The following is a 25,122-nucleotide window of genomic DNA, read 5'->3' as shown; positions in this document are numbered from 1 at the left end:
GATGTGATGGACAATAAACAGCAGCTTTATGACAAACTAGCTCTCTGCCCATCAGCTGTGCTGAATTCAATGTGACTAACAATTAAGACAATTAAATATTCAAAAGTTGAGTGCTGCTTGGAAAGACTTGGCTTTAAGTGCCTGGTAAAGACCAGGGACTCATTAATTTTGATCTTTCTGGAGGTGAGACTTGTGTATTAACTCATACTGAAACCATGTCGACATCATGATGCCTGCAGACAATTAAATGGAATAGGAGAGGGTCTCGGCCACGGGGCCTTGATAAGCTGTTCCTCTGAAAATATGACTCATCACCACTACTGTCAGTGTAGCCTGTGTGCCTGAACGTACAGTGGCTGCGTATTGAAGCTGCTTGCCACAGTGGCAGGCAGGCAGGCTGCAAGTTGTGGCATTATTCCCTGCTCTGCATGCCAACATGCATCACTGACTCTTCCTGTTTTATTTAGATACAGCTGCTTCATCTCTCACGTAGTCTCGAGGTCTCATCCAGTGTAAAAAAAAAAAAAAAAAAAAGACCATTTATATAAGAAGGATTATGTGCTTTGAAAAGCCAGTGACATAAGAATATGGCTGATGTGCACAAACCACTGCAGACTAGATCTAGAGAGATGGAAACATAATGTACATTGTGGTCCCAATAGGACCCCCCCCCCCCTCCTTTAACCCCCCCACCCCACACTGGAGAGAAAGCTTCCCCAATGAAATGAGTGGTGTTGGGTTGGATGGACAAATCCCTCCTGTGCATACACAAGTATTCACAGAGCAGCAGCACAGACGTGTCTCTGACCTGTGGTGTAAATTACAAGGATGCGTCTTCTGCTTGTGCTGCATATCTGTTCAGTCTGGGTTCAGCCTTGGTATGAAGTAGGCCAGAGGACAGGCAGACAAGGGGCAACAGCTGACCTCTGCATCGCTCTTGATAAAAGCACCAGCCGGTCCCTGAAGGTGACACAGGCTCCAGCTATCACTGATCTTTCTCCACACACACACACACACACTTCCAGAGCCGTGGAGACATTTCTCTCAACCTCTGCTCCTGCATTTGTCCATATCTACTGTTGATTCCTGCAAAAGAACAGGGAGGCTTAGATGAGGCAAAGCAAGCATTAGACAGCTGCAAGCTGCTGGGTATTATGTGGAGATGGCAACAAGGCCTCCAACATACAGTGACAGCAGTGGAAATGGTGAGTGTTCACACTCCCAGCCACTGAGTTGACCAACAGCGGGTCGAGGGCCAGGGAAGGGAAACTATGCTGCAACAGTTGCGGCGCTTCGTGGCTGCACTCAGCTGTTGATCAGTTTCTCTGTAGGCCTTTTCAGGCCAGAAGTGCGCATACAGTACAGCAGGCTTAGCAACACAGCGCCACTGTCGGCTCCAAAGCCGGTTAATCCAGCCACCTGGCGTCCACTGCGCGCACCCAGAGCCATCAGCGGTCACCGAGTGACACCTAGCGTCCGCGCCTGGTAACTGCGTCCACAGATCAGCGAGATCAGAGTTGAACGAAGGTGTTCAAGTTTAGTCAATACCACACGCCGCCTGGAAAATGAAGTGAAACGAAGAGTTAATAAAACCTAGTGCCCGCACCTGGTTACTGCATTCACAGAACAGTGAGGACATTTAAACATTTTGTAGGATTAAAGGATAGTGCAAGAGAAAGTGATGTAGCAGAGACAGGCAGCAACAAAGAAACAAGATGACATCAGACAACAGGAGTCATTGTTCATATGAACAAAATTGAAGTTGCCTACATATGAGTGAACAACCATATGTCCTTTTTTGTCTTTTACATAGAATAGAATAGAATAGAATAGAATAGAAGTACTTTATTTATCCCAGAGAAAAAAGTCCTTTAGCACATAATAGAAAACACAGAATTACTAGGAAAGAAAGTTAAATATCAACTAAGACAGGATTAAAAAAATGAATATGTAATAATAAAAAAATAATATGTACAGACCTTACTGTGACTAATATCAGCACAGAAATGGTTGAATTAACAGGAAACAGCAAACGCTATTCACGCCAAGAAGAATTGTATGGCCAGTGGATGGAAGGCTTTCCCATGGCACTCTGTAGTGTAATGCATTCAGGTGGGACATATTTATCGAAGTCAAGTTTGTGGTGGTCTGGATGTGATTCCATCTGACTAACTTTGGACAAAAGCCGTGACACTGTCACTTTGCAAACATGGACAGAATCACATCCCCTCACATTGACACTAAGGAGCATTTTCGAGAAACAATTCCATGCATGTGACTTTAGATTGTACGAGGACAGGCAGAACATGCAAACTTCTCTCCCTGAACAGATTCAAACTCATCTCATGAAGCAAAAGCAATAACCACTATTCTACTGTCCAGCCTGTCCTCATGTATCAGTTACATGATTTTGTCTATATTAGTGCCTCGACTGGTGACATTTTGTCAATATTACCTCAAGTGCTCAAACAATCTGTTGGCTTTTTATCACAAAGTCTGTGAATGATGTGTCCATCACAACCAGACTCACTTCATAATGTTATACATGACTTGTACTTAAAACCACTTTCTAAATGCTGAAATTGAAACACGCTTGTCTTTTGCGGAATGTATTTTGTGTGTATTTTGGTCTTGGTGGCTCCAACACATCTCAAGAAAGTTCAAACAGATTATTTGTAAATGTCAGCAGAACTCTTGCCACAGTTTGGCCCCGTTCTTCTCTGATGTTGGACATCAGCTGCTCAACAGTCCTGGACCTTCTGCTGGATTGTTGATATTGTGTTTGCACCAACTGTTTTGCGTTAGTGACACTCTCAGATTGCAGCCAGACTTCAGTGCCTATTCTCTTCCACTGTGAAACCATACCCCCCCCCCCCTCTCTGTGGGCTCAACTTTATTTTGCCATATTCTCTTTTTCCCTGCACTTTTTAATGATTATTCTATGACTAGAATGATTATTTCTAGATACTTGCCAGATAATACTTTGCTTTTAAAGTTATTGAGGTTTTTTTAATTTGTATTTTTTTTAAACAGTTTCATCATCACATACCTGCTCACACTGTGTTTTCAGGTAGATAACCAGGTGAAGCAATGCCTTTATCGTCAGAAAACACTGTACTCTCATCCAACATAACGTGTCCTTTTTTTTTTTACTGTTTGAACTTAAAACAAAATGTTTTGCTCACAAGAGGCCCCCTTCTTTCATTAATACACATACTGGCTATATACAGGTCATTTTAAAATATCTATTATTTGTCTTCAGTGTAGAGGGCAGAGCGACTGGAGGGGAAACGAAAGGAAACTTTATCTGTTTTGATGTCATTGGGAAGCTGGAGTTGAATCCAGCAGATGACGGGTGAAGGCAGGATACAGCCCGCACAACATTTACAGTTAATCAGTTAATTTCAATTCAATACCCTCTAATGACATACGTCTATAATGTCATATTTATGGACATCTAAAATCAAACTATAAATACCCATTAATGGGTGGTGCGGTGGTTAGCTCCTTCACAATGGTTCGATTCCAGGCTCAAGTTTGCATGTTTTCCCTGTGCAAGTGTGAATTTTCTTCAACGTGCTTTAGTTTCCTCCCTCTTATCTGACTCAACATCTTTGAGTTGCTTGAAGGAGTTGATGCATGTGGTTATCAGACGCTTGTTTTTTTTGTCTCATTATTTCATTTCTGTGCCTTACTATTTGTGCCGCAATATTTCAAGATAACAGTTTACCCTGATGGTGTATGAGTGAATGGATCAGATTTGTTTGAACCACAACCTGAAACTAATTTTAAACTAACAAACAAGCTCACTGAGGTACTATTAGCATAATTATTGTCAGGCTGAGAATTGCGGGTTGTTGAAAGAGGAACTGAGGTCTTTCTGCTTTGCTGCCACTTGAGAATGTGTCAAGTTGAACCACATAATCGATGAAGAAATCTCTTGAAATTTTCACCTTCATTTTTAAAGCCTGACCTTACAGGTGGGTTATTTACAGCATTTTTATACAGTGGATTGTTTACCAATGATCAAATACAGTGTTATAGAGTTATTTCAGGCTTTTGCTCATATTTTAAATGGATTGCTTGCCACAGGGCCATCATGATTCAGATCGCTCTCTTGGATGAGTAATCTGTCTTCAATAGATCACGAGTTGTGATCCAACGAACAGCTTCTTGGTTCAACAAATACCAGTTTTTAACATGAAACTTGTGTCACCATTTGTTGCTTTATTTAAATGGAACCAGCAGATTCTTTTTTTTCCCAACATCTAATTTCAAAGAATCCTTCAAGAATTTTTTCTCGTTCATATCTGAAAGCCTGAACTACTTTTATGTTCGAACAAACAAACAAAAAGCTAGATTGTCATCATTTTCCTCAAATATATGATTGTGTAAATCAGAGGGGCAGCAAAATGGGATCAATGAAACCACAGAATAGAAAATACATTCTATTCATGTTTTCTAAAACCCACAATAAGCAACCGGAAATATCTTTAAAAAAAAAAGTGCAATCTGAGATCTTCTGCGTGTGATCATGTGTGCAGCATTTGTATTTTTATATGTTTTCTGGAATAGACCCAGATTCCTGACCCTTGGACTTAATAGGTATTGAAGATGGATGTGACTCAAATACTGATCTCATGGCTGAAAACCTCAACATTTGTCTAAACACATTTTTTTTCCCTGTTCTGTCTTCTTCTTCTCGATCATAGAACCATCCTACCTGCTGTGGCCTCTAGAGGTCACCATAGGTTTTATATTGAAGCTCGAGGATGGCCATGCAGCCATTTATTTGGACAGAAGAGATTGAAATCTGGGGTTTTCACTCATGGCCCTCTATGACTCTATCCGTTTGGTAACGTGCTCTCAGTACTTTCCAACAACCTGCCACGTCAGTGTTTTGGATCTGAGTCTATCTGCATAATTTATACCCGCCTTTACATTTTATAACAGTTTATAGAGGGTACTGATAAATAGAATGAATCAATATGGTGGAACTACTGTGACTGGCATAAACAAACAGATACACATACAAATATGCCTCAGATAACCAGATAACACAGGTTTATTTTGTAATCCTCCATCACCCTGGTAGTTAGTAACTTATTAGTTTTGTTGAGTCAATGAGTTTCTGCTGTTTCATGGAAATGCAACTGAAAATCTCTGATTAGTTTCCAGAGGAACTATGGAAGATAATATTATCAGTAAAGCAATGATCAAAAACACTCAATGAGGACATATATAAACAATAGAGACCTGTTAGACAGGCACTGGTGTGTAGTAAACCAAAACAAAGTACGTTAACAGCTTCTGCTTCAGTCTTTAGTGTATGCTTACACTGGAAAGAATAAATTAGCATTTCCCATCCGCACATTGTTGTTTTGATTCACTCTGATCACACTGTAAACACCGAGCTAATATATTTCCCCTGGGAGTTCAACAAGCAATGCTTTTCTACAGTTAAACACATCACACTGATTACGCAACTGGCCTGTCTCTCATGGCTTTTTACACTGAGCACAATACACGCGCAAGCTGCTATGCGATGCAATGCTTTTGTGTTATTCTTTAGGTTGCCTGACAATTTGAGTGAATTCCACAGAAGCATAAGCAGCAGAGAGCATATCAATGTGTCTCACTTTAAGAAAAACGGTAGATGTGAAATGTTATGAAATTCAAGATAAAAAAACCCCAACTCCTTTCCTCACATAGAACTCCAAACATTATATTCTTTTGCAATATGTTGCACACATCACAACTGCTTAAACATAATGTGCAATATTTGTATAGAAAAACAGACATTCGCACAAACTCACATTCACACTTTTAAGTAATTGTAAATGTGAACCGATGCGTATTGTGTTAATGCGTTTGCACATGCTGTAAACGTGTGACAATAACAGTAAAAAGTTTTTAAAAATTACATGTAGAGTAACATCACAAAATGTTCACTGATCCTGCTTGCACCTTACATCCTGTTACGATGTTCTGGATTGTCTCTGAGGAATCTTTGCACAGCCTGACGGTAGAACCTCGTCTCTATTGTGCTCGATGGAGCCATGATGAGTGCCTCCATGCTGTCCGTCCTCTAACTGGCGGTGGTACATGCCATGTAGCGGCTTGTCTCTCCATGTTACCTGCTCCTTCTCATTCTCATCAGGTTTCAGCTGCCCGAGGCAGTCACTTTGTAGCTCTGACTTCAGGATAGTGGCTGCAATGCAAACTAGTCCTCAGGCTCCCGCTCTTCGCTCAGTTTATAGCCTCAGGATGCTGGACTTGGGGGTGAAACCCTCCATGCATGGTGAGGAGCTTACTTGTTTTGATGCCTGCAGCTTCCATCTCCTCCTTGGGCCAGATGATGATCCCAGCTGGGTATCTGATGACTGGCAGTACATACATGTTGATGACCTGGACCTTGTTCTCACCATTCAACTGACTTCTCAGGACTTGTCTCACTCTCTGGGGTTATTTCGTTATTGTTGACATTTTTTGATGACTGTATATCCACAAGATAGGATCTTCTTGGTCCGGGATCAGACTGGACATGCTAAAGGCTTATTCGTAATACTTTAGAATTCACTTGCAAATCGATGGGATTGACTGAAGTTAGTTTACAAAAAACAAAACAAAACAGTAAGGCACATATTTGAATGTTTTGAAAGGCCTTGTGATTTCTGGAAAGAAACTCTTGCTGATGCTTTGTGAACTATTTTGTAGCTCAGTCAGACAAAGAGTCGATGTTGCTTTCCCATGCTTTTTACATCTCCTTGAAAAACATTATGACTGGGAATATAGCAGCTTGTTTTGTTCTGGTTTTTGGTCCCCATGAGGCTGAAAATCAACGATTTGTTGCGTTAAAGAAACATGTTCAAGCAGGAGGCGTTCGTACCACACTCGCTGAACAGTTCCAGTCCTGCTTCAATAGCCAGGCATTCATGCAAATTGCGCGCAGGTATTTTATTGAAAGTAGGTCAATTATGTTTTCCTCACTCAATGTACACTGTAGACATGTGAAGGCGCAGTGGAAGTACACTTGTCAGCTTGTGTTTACTGTCGAGTGATTGTTGCTCAAGTCAGACTCATCAGCAACAGGATGAAGGGCTCCAGACAGGCCTGAGAAAACCCAAAATTCCTGCTTCCTATTTACATTTGTTTACAAATTATGTATTTTTCTCAGACTTTGTCGTTTGTCTGAAAAATGTGTATGAAATGACATGTATGTCTTGCAGGAAAATAAAATCTCATGACCCTGATCGGCAGTGTGGCAATAAGATAACTTAAAACATTGTGACTGTTTTGTGACGACTACTTTTTGAGGAGAATACTTTGTACTTTTACTTGAGGTTGGTCACTTTGTGCTGTATCGGTATGCAACGTGCTGCACATGAGGATGAAATATGTATAGAACATATTTTACTTTGCACAGTGGTGTTTACACGACTGCCATTAAAATAATATTATATTGTCAATATCTGAATATAATTTCATTGCCTGATGTATGGACCTGGTTTTCATGGTACTCCATTAAAAGCCAAGGTCATGACTCATAGAGTTGTACTTGGAGAAGAGGCAAGATAAATATTAAAGATTTAGTAGCGATTATAGAATCTGTGTACTTTGAAATTGTTGTTATTTCAGTAGGTGCCAGTAGGTCACATTGCCAGCCTCTATTAAATGAATCTCTTCTATGCAGGATTAGGTTGCATATTTGGCACATTCATCAACAGAATGGCTATCGGCTAAAATTATATGATTAATACCTTCCACATGGCTGGATAATAGTAAAAAGGCAATATTATTACAGAGTGCACTTATTGGGGACGCACAAGTGACGCACTTTTACTTTAGAGATTAAATATAAAATCCATCTATTGCAATACACAATAATGGTTTCTTATTGCTTTCAGTCTGTCTGATAAACAGGAGTGTTGATGTGAATGTGCAATATTAAATAGGGGGTACACTTTGTGAAGTCCTTGAGCTGAATTAAGTCCGTACTTCCTGCTCTTTCTTATTTTATCATGAGGATACAATCATTTAATTCAGGACCTCCTTTCATGGAAGTAATTTCATTTGGTCAATTTAAAATATAATACAGTTTCTTTTGTCGGGGAAAAAAAAATGAAGCGCTGATCTAATTTCAAAGCATCAGTGCCAAATTAACTGTGTGCGTATGTGTGTGTGTGTGTGTGTGTGTGTGTGTGTGTGTGTGTGTGTGTGTGTGTGTGTGTGTGTGTGTGTGTGTGTGTGTGTGTGTGTATCACAGACACATCCTCCCTTGAATTTATGCCAGTGGATCTCAGCTGACTGAGACCAAAGCAGGAAGTGAGGCGCCAAGAGCAGAGAGGACACACACAAAAGCCTTTACCAGAATATCAAGTGTCTTATCAAAGGCCATTAAACACAGCCATTCGATTGTATCTGTGTATTTGTTTGTATTTGACACTGCAGCTCAATTGCGCAGTATGCAGGAAATAGAGGTTTTAGATCAAAGGACATAAAATAAATGAGACTAAAATTAAATCAAATGGCAAAGGCTCCAGGCCAAATATCCCAGACTAACGTTTGCTGTGCAATTCTGAATGTGTCTTGTATGATACTGAGCGGAAACCAAGCGTCTGCAGAAATACAATACTTGCCCTGTATCCCGACATGATCGCATGTCAGTGTTTGTGAGTCAAGCCCCGCTTCTATTGGCCGTCTTCCTTTTTTTTTTTCCTGCTCGTGTTGGTCCTTTATGCCCTACAAACACTGTCTTATGTGTTTTGTCTGTGGAACAAAAAAAACCAACCTCCCATCCTAATAACAGTGGTAACCCCAGCTGACTCAACGCCACGTCCCAGAGCAAACAGCCAAGTGACCACCTGAAAACAATGGCTACTTAAAGTCTGAGCCCTGCAAAAACAACACGTAATCCTATTATTTGCACGATAGAGTTACATGTGTTCAGCGAATGAAGCAGATGACACGAGTCTTCATTCTTATGACTTAATCCACTTTTCTGTTGTGTCACAAATAGTATGATGTGACCACTGAGTCCCACAAAGAGGCCAAAACCACGAGCACTGAAGAGGACAGCAATTTTATTTGATAATCATCTTCTCAAATTCACATAACACCACTCAAACATGGCGTACGACTGCACTCGAGCCTGTGTCAAATCACAGTGAGAAAGGGAGGAATAGAAATAGGGAGGAAGAGAAACGTGTGGAGGCTGACTCAGGTACGTGGAGGTTGGCACCGCCTGTGGTTTCCTGTGAAAACACAGCTGTGTGGTCACACCCTGGCGAAGCGCTACTGTCACAGTGAGCGCGTGTGTTTTTGTGCGCCAACCCGCCCCGACTGTAACTACAGGAGCGAAAAAGGGCTGAGACCAAATTGCAACAACAGAAACTGTGATTATGACAAGCGCAGCAGCAGGCAGGGAGTAATGGTTTCAGACTTCACGGTGTCACAGTGACAAGTGGATTTTCTTTTTTCTGTGTTTTGCTTTCCTTTACAACATGGTTTTACAGGCTCAGTCTTTCTTTTCCCCCCCTGGTGTCATGTGTCTGCGTTCCAAATCATTGTTTATTCTGGCCTATTAAACCGTTTATTTGAACTGTTTTATAAGTTATGAGATTTTATGAACTCATCAAAAAAAAAAGTGTATTTCACAACATTTGAATCGTTTTGTTCATTTTTCAAAGTTGCCCAAATGGTGGTGGCATGATGAGAGTACATGATGAAGAGGTGAAAACATTATCACTATCTGAATCCTTCGCTGTCATCACTTGACTTTCTTTTTTAGTTGACGAGTCGACGTCCAGCTTTCCTTCAGTTCAGTTGGGACCAAGAACATTAATCAGAACCAGAAATCTGGGATGACAACAGTGAATGCAAATTCAGCAACCGCACTTTAAATATGTGCGAGGTTTGCAGTTATTACAACGTTCAATTCAAATGCGCCGAAATAAAAATGACTGAGTTGCTGCGCAGGCACAATCATTTTAAAAGTCATCACATTGTGACGCATTTAATGTGGTATGTACGGAGAACAATGAGCCAAACGCATCAGTGGAAATCCCATCAAACAATTCCCCCAGGTTCAGATCTTAAAGTGAAGGAAACGTGTGTAATACCGGGGTGGAAGAGGAGAAGAACTTCTCTCTTGAAATACATGTTTAAACCATGAAGCAACAGAGAACACTCCTATTGTTCCAGCTTGATGCCAATTACCTAACCCAAGCTATTACGTTCAGAAGGTGAAGCTTTTCACAACTCCTGTTATTGATTGGAGCCACACAACAATGGTGGTTAGAATTCATGTCTCATAACACAAATATTCCTGTTTCAGCTTGGATACTTTTCTTCTTCCTGTGCATCTGTGGCTTTCTGTGGTACAATGGTTTCCTCTCACCTTTAGTAGGCGACTTCGTTGACTGGAGTTGTGTGTGTATGCTACAGGCTATTTTAAATATAGCGGTGTGTCCAATCCTTGGAAAAGAAAAAAAACCCAAAACAATCTTTATCTCACATCACACTACATCGCTGCACGGTAGCCACCTTATGCAGATCTCACAGCAACATTTGAAATTATTTATGGTCCTGGTAATTTGGTTTTACGCTTCGCTGTTTTCATCTTTGGTATCCCCCGAATTATTCCTGCTGTGCTTGAGTTTTATGTCGATATGGTTCTGGTTTTAATTTGTAGTTAAAGTCCATGTCTGGTTTCTGCTTCTATTCGTGTGTACTCTTTCGTCACCCATAGTGTCTGATTGTCCCCTCGTGTCTTCACCTCATTGTGACCACCCTTGATTGTCGTCAGGTGTGCCTCATTGTCTCCCAACTCCAACTGTGTACACAGTGGCTCATCCTCAGGTTCTTCTGTTTATTCTCACCTGTATTACTAATTCTCTTATTCCCTCTGAATTATCAGTTGTCCCTCTGGAAAATGTTTTTTTTTTTTAAAGGATTTTTCAATTTTCACAGGAGATCTCCTGTCTGCATCTTGGCTCCTTTTTTCCAATCCCGTGACAAGATCATGTTACTCTCATTTCACATCTGCAGCCATTACATACATGTGTTGGTGCGTCTGTTGCTCACAATTTGACATTACAGTGTTTTGTTTTTTAAACTTTTCTTTCTTCTTAGAAGTTTGATCATCCAGTTAAATCGGGCATTTTTTTTTCAGCTATGAATCTTTGCTGAGGTTGAAAAGCCTTGCATGCTTGTCCAGAATGCTGCTGTCTGGGTGAACATGACAAATTTGCTCCTATCTAAAGCTTTCGCTTTTACTTAAGGAGGAGATTGATCCTAAAATTGTATCTATCAAGCAACCAGTAACGGCTTAATGGTGGCGAGAGTTTCAGTTTCAGCCATCTCAAGAAGAACACGGGTGTTAATACATAGAATTCAGCTCCTGCAGTGGCAGCAATATTGTGAAATTGCCATAACAATGTCCTTATATGTTGATGTATGACGCAGCCGCATTAAATCAATGTTGCACAAGTATGCAAAGACTACGACAAGCATACAGTCTACAGTAGCCATAATGGACTAACTCTTACTTGTTTGTCTGTAATGCTCCATTATTGCATCCCTCATCACTGATGAAGGTCGTTTGATGAAAAACTTGCATTTCAAGTAACTGAAAAAGGCTAATCATGTTTAAATTAGCAGTTTAATGCCAATTTTCACTTTCTCTTTGTGTTTCGAAAGGTTCGTTTCTGTAATTTTAAAGGGCTGTCAAATTGGAGACCAACTTAAAAGACAAACGATACTGAATAATCACGAGTTTGGTGAGTTGGCTGTTATGAAACAGAGAGGGCGTACCACGACAACGTGCCTGTTCAAACAGACACATACTGGATGAGTCACATGAGTAATCTAAGCACCAAGGTACTTCCATTTGATTCAGGTCTGCGAGACCTGTTAAACAGACGACTGTCAGGTAATACTTGATCTGCCTTTATGTATACAGGCGGCAGAAATAGCGACAGTCATGCTTCGAGCTTTATGTGCAGCCTGTGAGAGGAGTCAGTTAAACAGGTTGAGCAGGCAAAAAAACCCAGAAAGAGTAAAAAAAAAAATTGTTTGTTGACACTGACTGAAAGGAGTCTCTCCGGGACATTTCACACAAACAGAGACAGGCACATTAAAAATCAAACAACACCCACGCGCAGGTAAACAGAAAGACATCAGATCGGGATACAGACTCCCTGTGGCAGCCATGTGTTGGAACAAATATGAGCACTGAGTATTACATTTTTTTTTTCCTTCTGTGGCAAACAGATGGCAAAAACGTGACAAATGATTTAACAGCTAAAGGAAGATTATGTTTTTTTTCTTCTTGTTTTTCATTTTGAGTGTGTGAAAGCTGATCTCTTCTTCTGCATTACCAAAGAAAACACCAACGGCATGTGACGCGGATTTCAGATATTTGAACGAAGCAACCCGAAATCACAGGCATAACCTGTAACTTAGATTTAGAATTCAGGTGGGAGGTCTTTTGGGGGATCTCGGGACAAATCCTCTTGTAGATTTACTGCTGAGTGTGTTAACAGGTGGGCAGATTAGAGGAGCGCCCACCTCCTCCTCATCCCCACAACAACAGTTAGTTGGAGATAAGCCGAGGCTTAGGGTGTCTCCTGGTAAGTCAGAGCCAAATCCAACTCAGGTTTAGGCTATCGCTTATGAAAGGGACCTGATCCTATATGATAACGGGAGCTGTTGGAGGATTGGTGACACTGTACAAAAGCTGCCTGTGGGGAAGAAGGAATGGTTTTTATGAGAGACGTTTATGGCTGCGACAATGGGGAAGTCTTTAAACACCGTCGAAAGACTCGAAGCTGGTGTGTGATTTAGGTTTCTATGCGTCAATGATACATAAGGTTTTGGAAGGTAAAAGGAAATTGAAAGCTTTTAGAAAACCTTTTTTCAAAAGAATGGATTGGATTTGTCTAAAACTTTGGTTTAAGCATATGCTGGCTAAATAACACAATCGTTTGAGATGTTCATGAGTGTAATTTGTGTATGAATATAGAAAACCAATATGAAAAGGAATTATTGGATGCCATATTTGCCTCAGAGGAGAACTCATGACACCACACCACTGTTGTTTTTTTTCCCACAAAAAGACAAAACAAAAATCCAAGTATTTTATTGATTAATTTTTTGACCCATGTATCTATTTTGGTAGAGTGTTGTGCTTTTTATTGTTTTCCATTTTATTTTTATGTTGTCATATTTTAATATTGGTGTGTATACATAGTTCCATATATTTTCTATTTTTGAATTTTCTTCAAATCAGGAAGCTCCTCTGCTTAGTTGATCGCAGAAAGGGAACCTTTGATGGAAGAAACAGTAGAAGAAGGTGAAGATAAGACAGCACAGATGGATGGGTACAAGCAAAAGCAATGTGACTAAAAAACAAGGAAGAGTAGATACTTGAGGAGATAGTGATAAGACAGAGAGAGATAACAGATGACCTAGTTCCAATGTTAGTGTGTGTGCTTGTGTGTTATGTTGTATTTGTATTAAAAGTACAATCGAAGAATCAAAACTAGAATCAGAACCAACCACTATACCACTGTCTGAGGTGTTACCAAATGCCCAAATAATTAATCTCCAAATAATGTACTTTTGATGGCAAAATGATAAATAAAATCTAATATTTGTTGACTCCACTGTTTCCTTGGATTGCTGGTATTATTTACCGTGTTGGTGAACCTAACCATCAAGACTAACAGAATGAAGAACTGCGAGGCATGAGGGAGACTGTAGACAAATGGCAAGGTGACATAAAATCCCCCCCATTGTGTTTACGGTGGGGAAATGACTGCTCACGCCTCCTTGGGGGAGTCAAACTGGACCATCCTCCCAGTCCAAGGTTGCAAAGTGTCACGCAGGGTGTTGTGTTGCGTCGGCGGCGTTCAGCTGAAACCTTTGCACCGTAGTCTGATTTCAAAGTCTGCTTCAGGCCCTAAGAATAGCTGATGGCACACAGTGCGCGTTAATAATCTGTGGGAAACATGTGGAAGCCGGTGGAGGAATGTCCGAGCGACGCTATGCTGAGCGTCAGTGTTTATAAATGGAGCTGTGGTGGCCACACCAAGTGTGTCGGGCATGCCGCCCTTCAAAGCAGCGACTGTTTAGTCATGACTCTGACAAGAGAAAAGAGATCTCCTCTGAAAGGGGACATCTATCAAACGTCATTCAAGCTCTTCTGACGCTCGAAAGCAAACAAAAACAAACCGAATGCGATTCTTTAACGACTAAACGCCTCTATAAATGTGTTTCATGTGTCTGCGTGTGGCCTGAGAGGAGCAACAGGTGCTCAGATGGAAATCTAAACGCGAACACGGTCAGGAAGCCGAGACAGTTACAAAGGTATATTCTTTACACTAAATGTAACACTTATGTTTGACCAGCAGACCTGAAAGGGAGGAAGTGAGGGACTGTAAAGGTGACCTGGGGGTTCATGTTACTCAGACCTGCACTGTCAAACAAGCACAGAGCAGTGCTGAGGAGGGAAACTCCTGCTGCACACACACACACACACACACACTGGAGACTCACAGCACACTCTTAGTATTTATTTCATCCACATGTTTTTTGGCTGGAACATATGAGACAATCCACCATGTCAACTAAAAGCACACACACATGCCAAAATGTGACATAGGGCTTGAATTTTACGGAACGTTTACAGAAAATCTGCCTCGCATTCAGTCTCAGGTACAAAAGGTGCATGAAAAAAAATCTTCTCCTGTCCCTAAAAAATAAGATGCTTGTTTTCATGTTTGTGATATGTAACTTTGCTATTCATTTTCTCTTGTTGTTCACCATCCCTCTTTGATCCTTGCTGTGTTGTATAGCACTTTGTAACGACTGCGATATAAATATGCTTTATTAATAGGCAAGGGAAGGCAGCTTTATTTTTACAGCACATTTCTGCTGCAAGTCAATTCAAAGGGCTTTCGTCAACAAAGAGGAACAGCAACAAATGAATGCAAAGAAGAAAAAAAAAAGAAGAAAACAAAAGAAAATCATATTCTTGTTGTTGTTATCACTCTTTTTTAGTTCAGGGGCCACGTGCTGTTAAATTCGATCATACAATTAAAATGAATTATATGTCTTAAATACTGATATAACCAATGCTCACAAATGCAAAACTTTACTGATGTCTGAGCTGCGATTTGAGTGTTATGGTCTGCTGGTGCTTACTTTCCAGTGAAAACATTTGAAACGTCAAGCCCATAGTCAAAACCACACATCTGAAACCCTGATCTGGACTTTATTTAAGATACATTAAATAATTTCCTCCCTCCACCTTGCAGCCCTCCTCGAGTTCAGAGGGCTGCAAGACGGAGGGATGAAATTATCTGGTGGAGTTGCTTTTAGTAGTTTTCCTGCTTCAGTTCAGGGTGTTTTGAAATATTTCTGTGTGGTGGTTGCATGCTGTCACCACACGTGTGAATTGAATGAATTGCTGCATCTCAGCTGATTGTAGATTGGAACATGAGTGAAATCCAGCCTTTATTATATTTCATGCTTATTGTAAACCTATAAGAGCACTAGTCAGTGAGAGGTGTGCTATTTAATAATTTATGAGACTTTGAAATTCCTCTTTAACAATATAAACTAAATGCATCATATGATGTCTCTTTGACACCTTCCACCATATAATGCATTTTGTTTCACAATATTTAAAGAGTAGCAGTTGACATTAAGATCCACCATATTGAATTTGGCAGAAATCATGTTTAGGGCCTGCGTCTGTCATACGTCGCTCATATTTTAGTCAACAGGGAGATAATCAAGAGAAGTTGATGACCATAATCCTTTGTCGCTGCCCCATTTCACACACTTGGTGAAAATAAAACACTGACCTTAATTTTGAATACACAGCCAACAAAATCTCTTTCACACCTCACTGTGTTTGTGTAGGCACGCTTATGCTTGTGTGTGTGTGTGTGTGTGTGTGTGCGCGCGTGTGTGTGTCAGACTCACTGCCCCCTCTCCACTCTCCCTTTATGCCAGAGAGATTAGGCAGTTAATCCAGTAGATCTCAGAGAAAAGGCCTCTCCTGATGCCACAATGGATTTCACTCAGTCCACCAGAGAGAGGACAGACCTGCTGCTGATACGCATCGCGACCTGTGACGGAAACAGGGCCACACACACACACACACACACACACACACACGCACACACGCACGCACGCACGCACGCACACGCACACACACGCACACACACAGAGGATATTATATTACACGTGCATTAAGCACATGCTATAAATAACGCCACAACCACACTGAAGTTAATCTCTTCGCAATATGTGTTATGTATTTAAAACCACTAGTTAAACCCCACACACCCTCGCACTCATACTGTGTAAGACATTCTTCAGTTTCCGCAGCCCAAGAAATCCGGGTTACTGATTTACTAACTTATTGATGAAGCCACTATGGGGGATAAGCATCCTTGTTGCCTTGTCTCATCCTCTAAGTTACTAGTCAGTAATAGACTTTATGTCACCTGGCGTCACAGCACAACAATGTCTTTGCGTTACAGACTGTAAGACAGTCAAATCCAACTGTTGTTGTAGATTTTGCCGCTCATGCTGACTCTTGCTCTCCCCTGAGGTGACAGATAGGAGAGACGTCCTGCTTTACCAGTTAGGATGGTATTGTCTTCTTAGTTTGTGCCACAAAAAACTTTATTGCAGCAGCAGGAAAAAATAAACTTTCAGCACTCAGTCAGTAATATAATGACATTTCTATCTTCCCATGCATTTATAATTACTCCTCACCTCCCACCCCACCCCACTCCCCTGTCTGTTTCCCTCTCTCTCTCCAAATCAATGACCCCCTCCTCCTCTTCCCTTATTATTCCTCAGATGGTGGGAGGAACAAAACCGCACTCTCTTCCATTCATGCTCACACTACTTTCAGCACTCACTCCTTCTCCCACCCACCCACTCCACCCCAACCCCCCAACAACACTGGCTACTGCCGCCATGTTATTATACTGAGCTGCATCAAGCTGCAGTAGAGAAGACGTTACTCCCGGATCTAAAGAAACGATCCCTCCATAATAAAACTTCGACCGAATTGTACCTCGCAGATGGACATTCTCTACTTCACAGAATAGTTGATACCAAGATCAATTTGACGAAAACAAAATCATACCCATCAATTTAGATAATGCGTATCAAACAAAACATTAAATAAAATCAATTAGAAAAATATTGCTGTGAGTTACACCGATCTGCAAATTGAATAGAATATTTAATAAATACAAATAATAGTAATCTGAATTTTGTTTTAATAGCCTGAAGGGCACAAATGACTAGTGCTAAAAAAAAAAAAATAAAAAAAAATTAGTACATTCCTTTTAAAATTAAACATTTGGACTTTAGAGTCAGGACAAAGGCTGGACTCATACAGTAATAGACAGGTACGTTTACTCTCAATGTATTACTGTAAAGTTCTCAGTTATCTGTTCTGAATGTTTAACATCTCCCATGCTTATTTAGTAAACGATGATGAAGATGACAACGACAACAACAACAAAAACAACTATAATCTCCAGGAATGAATAATGCATAGTTGCAAACTTACACGCTACTTTTTATGACCATTGTTAGATAGATAGATAGATAGATAGATAGATAGATAGATAGATAGATAGATAGATAGATAGATAGATAGATAGATAATTTCCAATTGTCATTTGGCCAGTGTGACAACATGCAAACCTTCGTGAAAAGCCCAACTGAGAATTGAAGACAATCTCTCTGTGAGGCGATGGCGTTAGTAAATATAGAATGTAAACAATAAATCTTTGATCCAGTCTGAAAGGTTTGACAGTTACAAAACACAGACAGGTGAGGATCAGACATGAGGAAATCCAGGGGGCTTTACAAGGATTTGTCTAATTGGACTTTCGTTGTACTTGTAAAATGATAATAAAAAAAAATAATTATATTCTATTCTAGTCTATTCCATCTGCGACAGAAAGAGGAGGATACACTGAAGAGCGCCAGAGGAAGTGTGTGTTGTGTGCGCGCGCGCGGAGCTTGACAGTGGTGTGAGGCTGGATGACAGCTGAACAAGCCGTAAAGGTACAGCAGTCCGTAACAACACTCGCACACATTCGCACACGCTCACGTTTTAAAGACACGGACCGACACATTTCCCTCCTGCTGCGTCTTTTCTCTCGCAGCGGGGCGCCGGTTCGAATCCAACCCGAGGACGACCACCGTTCACCTTGAGGATATTTTTTTTTTCTCTTTATTTGAGTTTTTCTTTATTATTATTTTTTTCTTCTTCTTCCTTTCCTTCCTTGTCACCGGGAGAGGAAGAGATCCGGATGTGCCAGCAGTGTTGGGCTTTCTCTCGCATGGCGCAGGCACCTCTCGGCGGAGCAGGATACTGTTGATGTTCGGAGGGTCGGAGGAGGCCCTCGGGTCGACCGCACACATTAACCCCGCTCCCCGAAATTACTGACTGCCGCGGGGAATAATCAACGACATGATTGTGCAATAGAAGAAGAAGGAGAGAGAAAAAACAGAAAAGAGGAAGAGGCATCGTCAAGACTACCTCCGTGTTGTGACTGTGGACCGAAAGAGACTGAGAGAGAGGGAGAGAGAGTCACCGGGGGATCGCTTGTGTTTCCAATCCGACGAGGACGCGTCTTTCTGGGGCTTTGGGAGCTCCGACGAGCGCACGGGAGGAAAAGGGAGGCGGGGGGGAAATATCTCCCAGAGTGTGGGTGCCACTGTGTGTGTGTGTGTGCATGTGTGTGTGAAGAACCTTCGAGGATCGGGATAAAAAAGCTTCACCATGACGGCCAGCACCCCAGCGGACATGGTGAGAGACGTTCAACTGTCACTTCTTCCACACTTTGCCATTTACATCCAGTCTTTTCCTCAGGGGGTGTCGACCAACACTGATGGCACTTCTGCTTTCTTGGAGCTTCAAAAAATGGCCCAGTGGGACTGACAAAAGCCAGAATATAAAACACAAGGGCTGTCTGGCCTGCCTTGTGAGCTCACTGGGAAAGAGGATGCTGTGGTTTAACTCAGATGAGGTCTTTATCCGTGCGCAGACAGGTTTGACCTCCTTCACGAGCCTATAAATCATTTATAAGCCCCATTATCTTCCATCTTACTCAATTTCAGTTTCCACCGACTTCCTCCAAGGTGAAACACTTGAAACAAGTATAGATAGGCATTGTTCTGAGTTGCTTACATCTTTGTGTGGCAGATAAAACAGAAAGTTTAGCACATTATGGATATGGTAAACAAAAGATTTGATAAGAGTCAAAATAGATTTGATGCTCATCAAAGAGGGTGTGTTTAGATTTGGGGTTGCCACAGAAATATATGTTAAAAAAATAAATAAATTCAACATGAAAATTGTGAATTGACTATAGTAAAGTTATATAGTGCAGCAAATGTACATGGAGGGACTGCATACTATGACAGTCCTGAAGCTGGTAATCATAGATAAGAGTTCTTACTAGTTACCCACTGTGGTCATCCATCAGTGGGATTCATACCAGCAAATATCCAGTAACAATCGTCCTTCTTTAGCCTCTAAGTGATTGCTGCCCTCCTGAAACAATACTCCACATTATTCTGAAAAGTGTAATTTTAAGTTGTCAAGGGTTGATTATGAAGACAGTTTAGACAAGCATTAACTGGCTCCTTCTAAAACTGATCTGAGCAAAGGGCAGCTTACACCCCTGGACAGGTCACCATTTAGTTATTATCTAAAGTAAGTTAGTTACAGCTCCATGTGTTATATCATTGACTCCAGTCAAGAATTCATTAACAGATTTACACAACACAAAAAAGACTGAAGAATGATGGCTGCCTCAAAGCTTTCAGAAGTCGATCTTTTATATATTTTTGTGTGGAAATAAATAGAAGTAAATGTCCCAGAAATGACACCTTGATGGAAAATGTCCCAGAAAGCAGACAGATCTCTCCCCAGCAGTTCCAATATCTCATTGTTTGACTTTCCTCTTATCAATTGATGAAAGTGAATGGCAGCCTGAAAGGTCTGGAAAATAAACTTTATTAGTCGGTGGTATATTACTTAAACCAATCAAACAACCTGTGTAGTCCGGCACTCACAGATCAACGTTATTTGCTTGGATTTGTTTGTCGTGGAATAATACTGGAATTTCCAGTCCGGCCAGCCTGCTGTCTCTACTCTGACGTTTACTTTGTATTCACTCTTGATCCTCCAGGATCATAGAAAGCATGCCTGGAAAGAAATTGGAATTTGGTTTCCTAGGTGCACATTTTCCGCTCGTGTTGACGTTGGTACACCCTCAGTCTGTTGTATCTGCTGACGTGGCGGTTCTTTAAAAAGGGGTTGAACTGTGACCTTAAGCTCGTGGCCATCATGAAGTGTCTGTCAAGCTCTACTCTTTCAATCACTGTCCTCAAATGAGATGTTAACCTGCTTTAGACGAGCTTCACCTGATGGGACGTCAATCACAAGTTTGCGTCATAAAGACTTATCGCAGTCCTCCACGAGGAAGCGATTACACCAGTTTACAGATCGATAAATGGCATTTCGTTGAGGTCGACGAATTTCAGCCACAATATTTTCCCTCCGTTCGGCAGTTTTGCGCTATCCATCACCTCTGTTGGTCCACAGTGTCGCTAAGAATACTTCATGGTCTATGTATAGACGGGATAAAGCACGTAATGTGCCCCTGTGATGTCGAGATCAGCTCCCCCAGCTGTGCCTGTGCTCCTGCCTGTCCAAGTTCAGCTGATCCCCTGAACAGCAGGTCCATTATGTTGTCAGGATGTTGAGATAATGCTGTGAGGAAGTTCGATGTCAGCCGCCCTCCATGTATCCGTGGTCCGGTCAGAGCTAAAGTGTCTAAGTGTGGCACATTGCAAGGAATTCCCATAGATTATGAATATAATCACGTGTAAAATCAAGTGTTTCCTGACCTGTTATGACTCTCCATCAAATCCTTGTGAATCCTGGACGGCCGTCATTGAAGGTTCTATGTGATGCCGTCATATGTTCATGGATGTATGCAGCTCAAAACTGTCCACATCACTGTTATGTTTTCAATAAATGGTGACTTTAGTATCTCCCTCAAATGAATACAAATAGCCAAAATAAACTTTGAGATCATTTAACTCTTTGAAACGGAGCTTCCTGTTGAAGTTTCTTTAAGCTCTGAATCATTGCCAGCTGGTTTATAGCTCAGCCCGATTTGTGCTCTGAGAATTTCCCTGCAGGGGAAGTATCACATTATTATTTCATCATTTATTGGAACAGTCAGGCATAAAGTTCAATTCTTCAATGGGAAAGTAATAATATATATATATATATTTTTTTTTTTCATTTCTACAGTTTCAAAGTAGTAATATTTTCTTCAACAGTCAGTTTTCAAACATCGTTTTAAAGGTTTTTATTCATGCCAGATCTGCTGACTTTAGGCTCACCCCGATTAACATATGCCTGCAGCAGTAATATGAAAGTCAAATTCTGCACATTAGTGAGATGTTTCAGGTTTTCTAATCTTCAGAACAATTGCTTTATCCTCATGGCATGGCCTAATCTATGCATCAAACTCACTCCTTGCGTTCCCCAAGGAAATTTCGGGAGGAAATATCAGCTATCGGCGTTTAGCTGAGATCCCATGAGGCTGAAATCTGCAATAGGAACCCCCCCCCCCCCAAATCTTTCCCGGGCTGTGGAAGGAGCAAGTATATACACACACAAGCTTGTAAAGGCTGTATAGAGTGGGAGTCAGAGTAGGAGGAGAGGAGATTGCTGGTGCCAAACACTGTGGGTGAATGAATCTGAAGAAGAATGGAAGAAGGAATAGTCATGCCTCTTGAGAATGGAGGATGGGATTTTTTTTCATCTTTTGAAGAAAGAAAAGAGAGGAGGGGTTGATGGATAGAAAGACTGTGAAGGATGGGGAGAGGGGGGGGTGGGGGGGGGCAAATTGCCTTTCTCCGGGCAGACCTCAGAAGTGCTGACAGGGTCAAAATAGTCCTTGTGGAAACACTGGGACGCTTGGATCCGAGGTCTGGTGTGAGTTTGTACATTGCAGGTATGTGTGTGTTCAAACATCAAGAGACGAGCGGGAGAAAGCCCAGGAAGAGGAGAAGAATAAGGCACCTCAGTTTAGATAAGACCCGCTGAATGAATCCACCGCAGACAAGACTGAGAAGTCCCAGAGAGCAGAGAGTGAATTTCAAACATCAGCCGCTTGATACATGTCCCACCACAGCAGACAAGGCGAGGAGATCCCACTACAAAGACACTCGTATACAGACGAAAACGCACCGATTCCACTTCATCTTTATCAGCTCCAACTTCCTGTTTCTGTTTCATTAAATAATCCTGGGTAAAAGGCATTTGAATTAACTTTTGAGTCAACTGGTTTTAGACTTCTATATTAACAGTTACATGGCTTTTTCAATGTTTGTTGATCAGTAGATTGATTGAAATGAAACTTTCGGTTATTTTAGGGCCACGAGCCAAAAATGCAGCTAATCTTTGTTTTGACTTATTTTGGAGAGTCCTCAATGACGTTTGAAAACAGGTATGTGACATTTCCATATACAGTCAGTGGGAGTCAGTGTTAGTTGCACTTCGACTTGAGAAACCATTCGAAACAATCAGACCCAGGATAAAACAAGACTTGCCACACACAGGTGTGAGAGGATTATATCAGCAAATATCCATGATCCACAATGAATTAACTGCATTGAGAACCCAGTGGGAGCTTTTAATATAACTTTTCATTAACATAACAGTGTGGCTTCTCCTCCCTTTCAGAGGAGGTCACACGTAATGCTGATATGATAGAGAGAAATCGAGCCTGTTGGCGCACACACTCCCTCATAAACACAGCAGGGTAGTATTCAGACACCCCGTCATTTGTGCCCTGGTGAGAACATGTTAATTTGTGTTGGAGGTGGCAATCACAGGCGTGAGTCAAACAGGCCAGGAGGTACGAGGGATTGGGTTGTTGTTGTTTTTTTTTTTTTTGAACCCTTCTCCCGTCAGCTGATATTATTCATATGCAGTAATCAGCAGGTTTGTGATGAGTGGAAATGTTTGGGGCCATTTGGGATCACAAATGCTGATTTGAAAAGATAGAATTATTGCAAATGTGTACATATGAACCATTTACATGCAGCAGCAGCAATAAGAAAAAGTTACATTTTCCCCTGTTTCCACAGAGCCAAAACGTTTTGTAAAAGTTCCACCTTGGCATGGATATATTGCTAATAAAGTTTCTTCAAGTGGCCATTAATATTTGGTCTTTTTAAGTTGAATTTATCACACAATGAAGATTGTATCCATGTTTTTTGTATTTTTTTTCTCCACATTGTTGTCCATTTTTAATGTGTCATCATGTTCTGTCATCTAAGACATAATATAATACACGATGCTTCAGTATAATGGAGGAAGATGCTATCTAAACCAGCTGGAGTGACACGGAGTCTTCTACATGTTATTGTGACATATCACATTGCCTCGGCTGAGAAACAAGCGTGAATCTAAAATAATGTAGTTTGACATCGTTGAAGATTGGAAAAAAATAGCAAAAAAACCCCAATCGTTTGCCTTTAGTTAGAAATGAAACAGTGTCAAGGCTAAATGTAGGAGTCAGTTTAACTCAATCGTGAACAATTTACTGAAGACTTTAATGTTGTAATTTAAGGATTACTTGAACTGAACTACTGTGAATGGTGAAACGCTAAACATCTGTTCTGTGGGCTGTATTTGAGTTACCTGCGTCAGTATGCAGCTTAAAGCCACTCTGTGTGTGGCAGTCAAAGCAGCTCATTGTTCATTCCTACACTGACCTCTCACACACACACACGCACGCACACACACACGCCCATGCTTGCACAGACGGACACAAAGGAGTCAAAGGTCAGGGTTAGGGGTCAGCGGTGTGTCGGTCACAAATGACGGGACAATGGATGGGGAATCCTCGCTGCTGAAATCTGCACTCCCCGTCCCTATTCCGACCTGAGCTTAGCTCAGCACGTGTGACGCTGAGCGGCCAGAGACGGAGAGACGTCCACATGCGTTCTTCAGGCTCCGGCTGGAGCTGCGATCAAGGTTTTGATTGACACATTTATAGAGAAGGAGAGAGAGAGAGAGAAATAAAACACTACCTCATGCCGACAGTGCCAGTTGGATGAAGCATGTCGGTAGATACGTGTGTTACTGATGCCATGTGTCGCCAGTCTGAGTCACAGATCGGGATTACGTCATCCCGCCCCGGTGCAGCAGTTGATATATTGACTCTGACACTGTCACATGTAGGCCTTGGAGAGCCATGGAAAGTTCTGACGGCAGCTCTGAAGGTGCAGGAGATGTACTCGAGTCAGATTACTTTTTAACGTGTCAGGAAAATGGTGACTCGCTGCCGAAACGCTGACAGATTGTGTAATACAGCAGCTCGAATCCTCTCCCGGGATGAATGACCGGAACACATTTGCACTGGTTTAATTTATGTAAACAAGAGTTTTCTGATCTGTTTCTACAAGGTTTTTTTTTTTTTTTGTATTGGTGATGTGTGAGGACATGCTTGGTCCTGCCAGCTGTTTTTCATTCTCAATGTTTACTCGCAGTGAGAGAAAAGCTTTTGTCAGAAATGTCCAGTAGTCCTGTGTGGTCGTGTAGTTTATTCAATGGTATTGATGCATGTCTGCAACACCAACAGGAAGTCCCATTGAGAACCTCTCATCCATTGATCGCTTATGTAATGTTTTTTTTTTTGCCTGCGTCTGTCTGTGTGCTCTTCATTGTGGCATGTGTCTGGGCACGTGCATCCTGTGTGTTGTCCTCCAGACAAAAAAATGACACTCCACTGTACTGATCCAGCATACTTGCCACCACTCCTGCCCTCTGGTTTCGCATCTGTTTTTTTTTTTTTTTTTGGTTCCAGCTGACAAATTACTGTTCACAAGTCATTTCCTGTGGTTAAAAAAAAAGCAAAAAACCCAAGCTATCAAACATTCAGGAGCCAATAAAAGTAACCTTACCTAAGGCTATGGATGCTGTGTTTGCAATAATGAATAGAGAAGAAACAAGTAGTGTTGTATGCTGTCTATACAATTAGC

At 41.3% G+C, this 25,122-nt stretch overlaps 1 protein-coding gene across 1 annotated transcript in view; it reads left to right on the top strand.

The window, feature by feature from the left end:
• Positions 1-18,119: 18,119 nt before the first annotated feature.
• ubl3a (ubiquitin-like 3a) overlaps positions 18,120-25,122 on the top strand; it is a 37,732-nt gene continuing 30,729 nt past the window's right edge. Inside the window, exon 1 of the mRNA XM_080509434.1 lies at positions 18,120-18,856. Within this exon, the coding sequence (XP_080365560.1) occupies positions 18,830-18,856 (27 nt within the window). The 5' untranslated portion in view covers positions 18,120-18,829. The remainder of the gene's footprint in view (positions 18,857-25,122) is intronic.

Source organism: Blennius ocellaris (assembly GCF_963422515.1).
Source record: "Blennius ocellaris genome assembly, chromosome: 14".
NCBI lineage: Eukaryota > Metazoa > Chordata > Actinopteri > Blenniiformes > Blenniidae > Blennius > Blennius ocellaris.
Note: the sequence above shows the minus strand (reverse complement) of the source record. Positions and strands in the feature narration are given on the sequence as shown.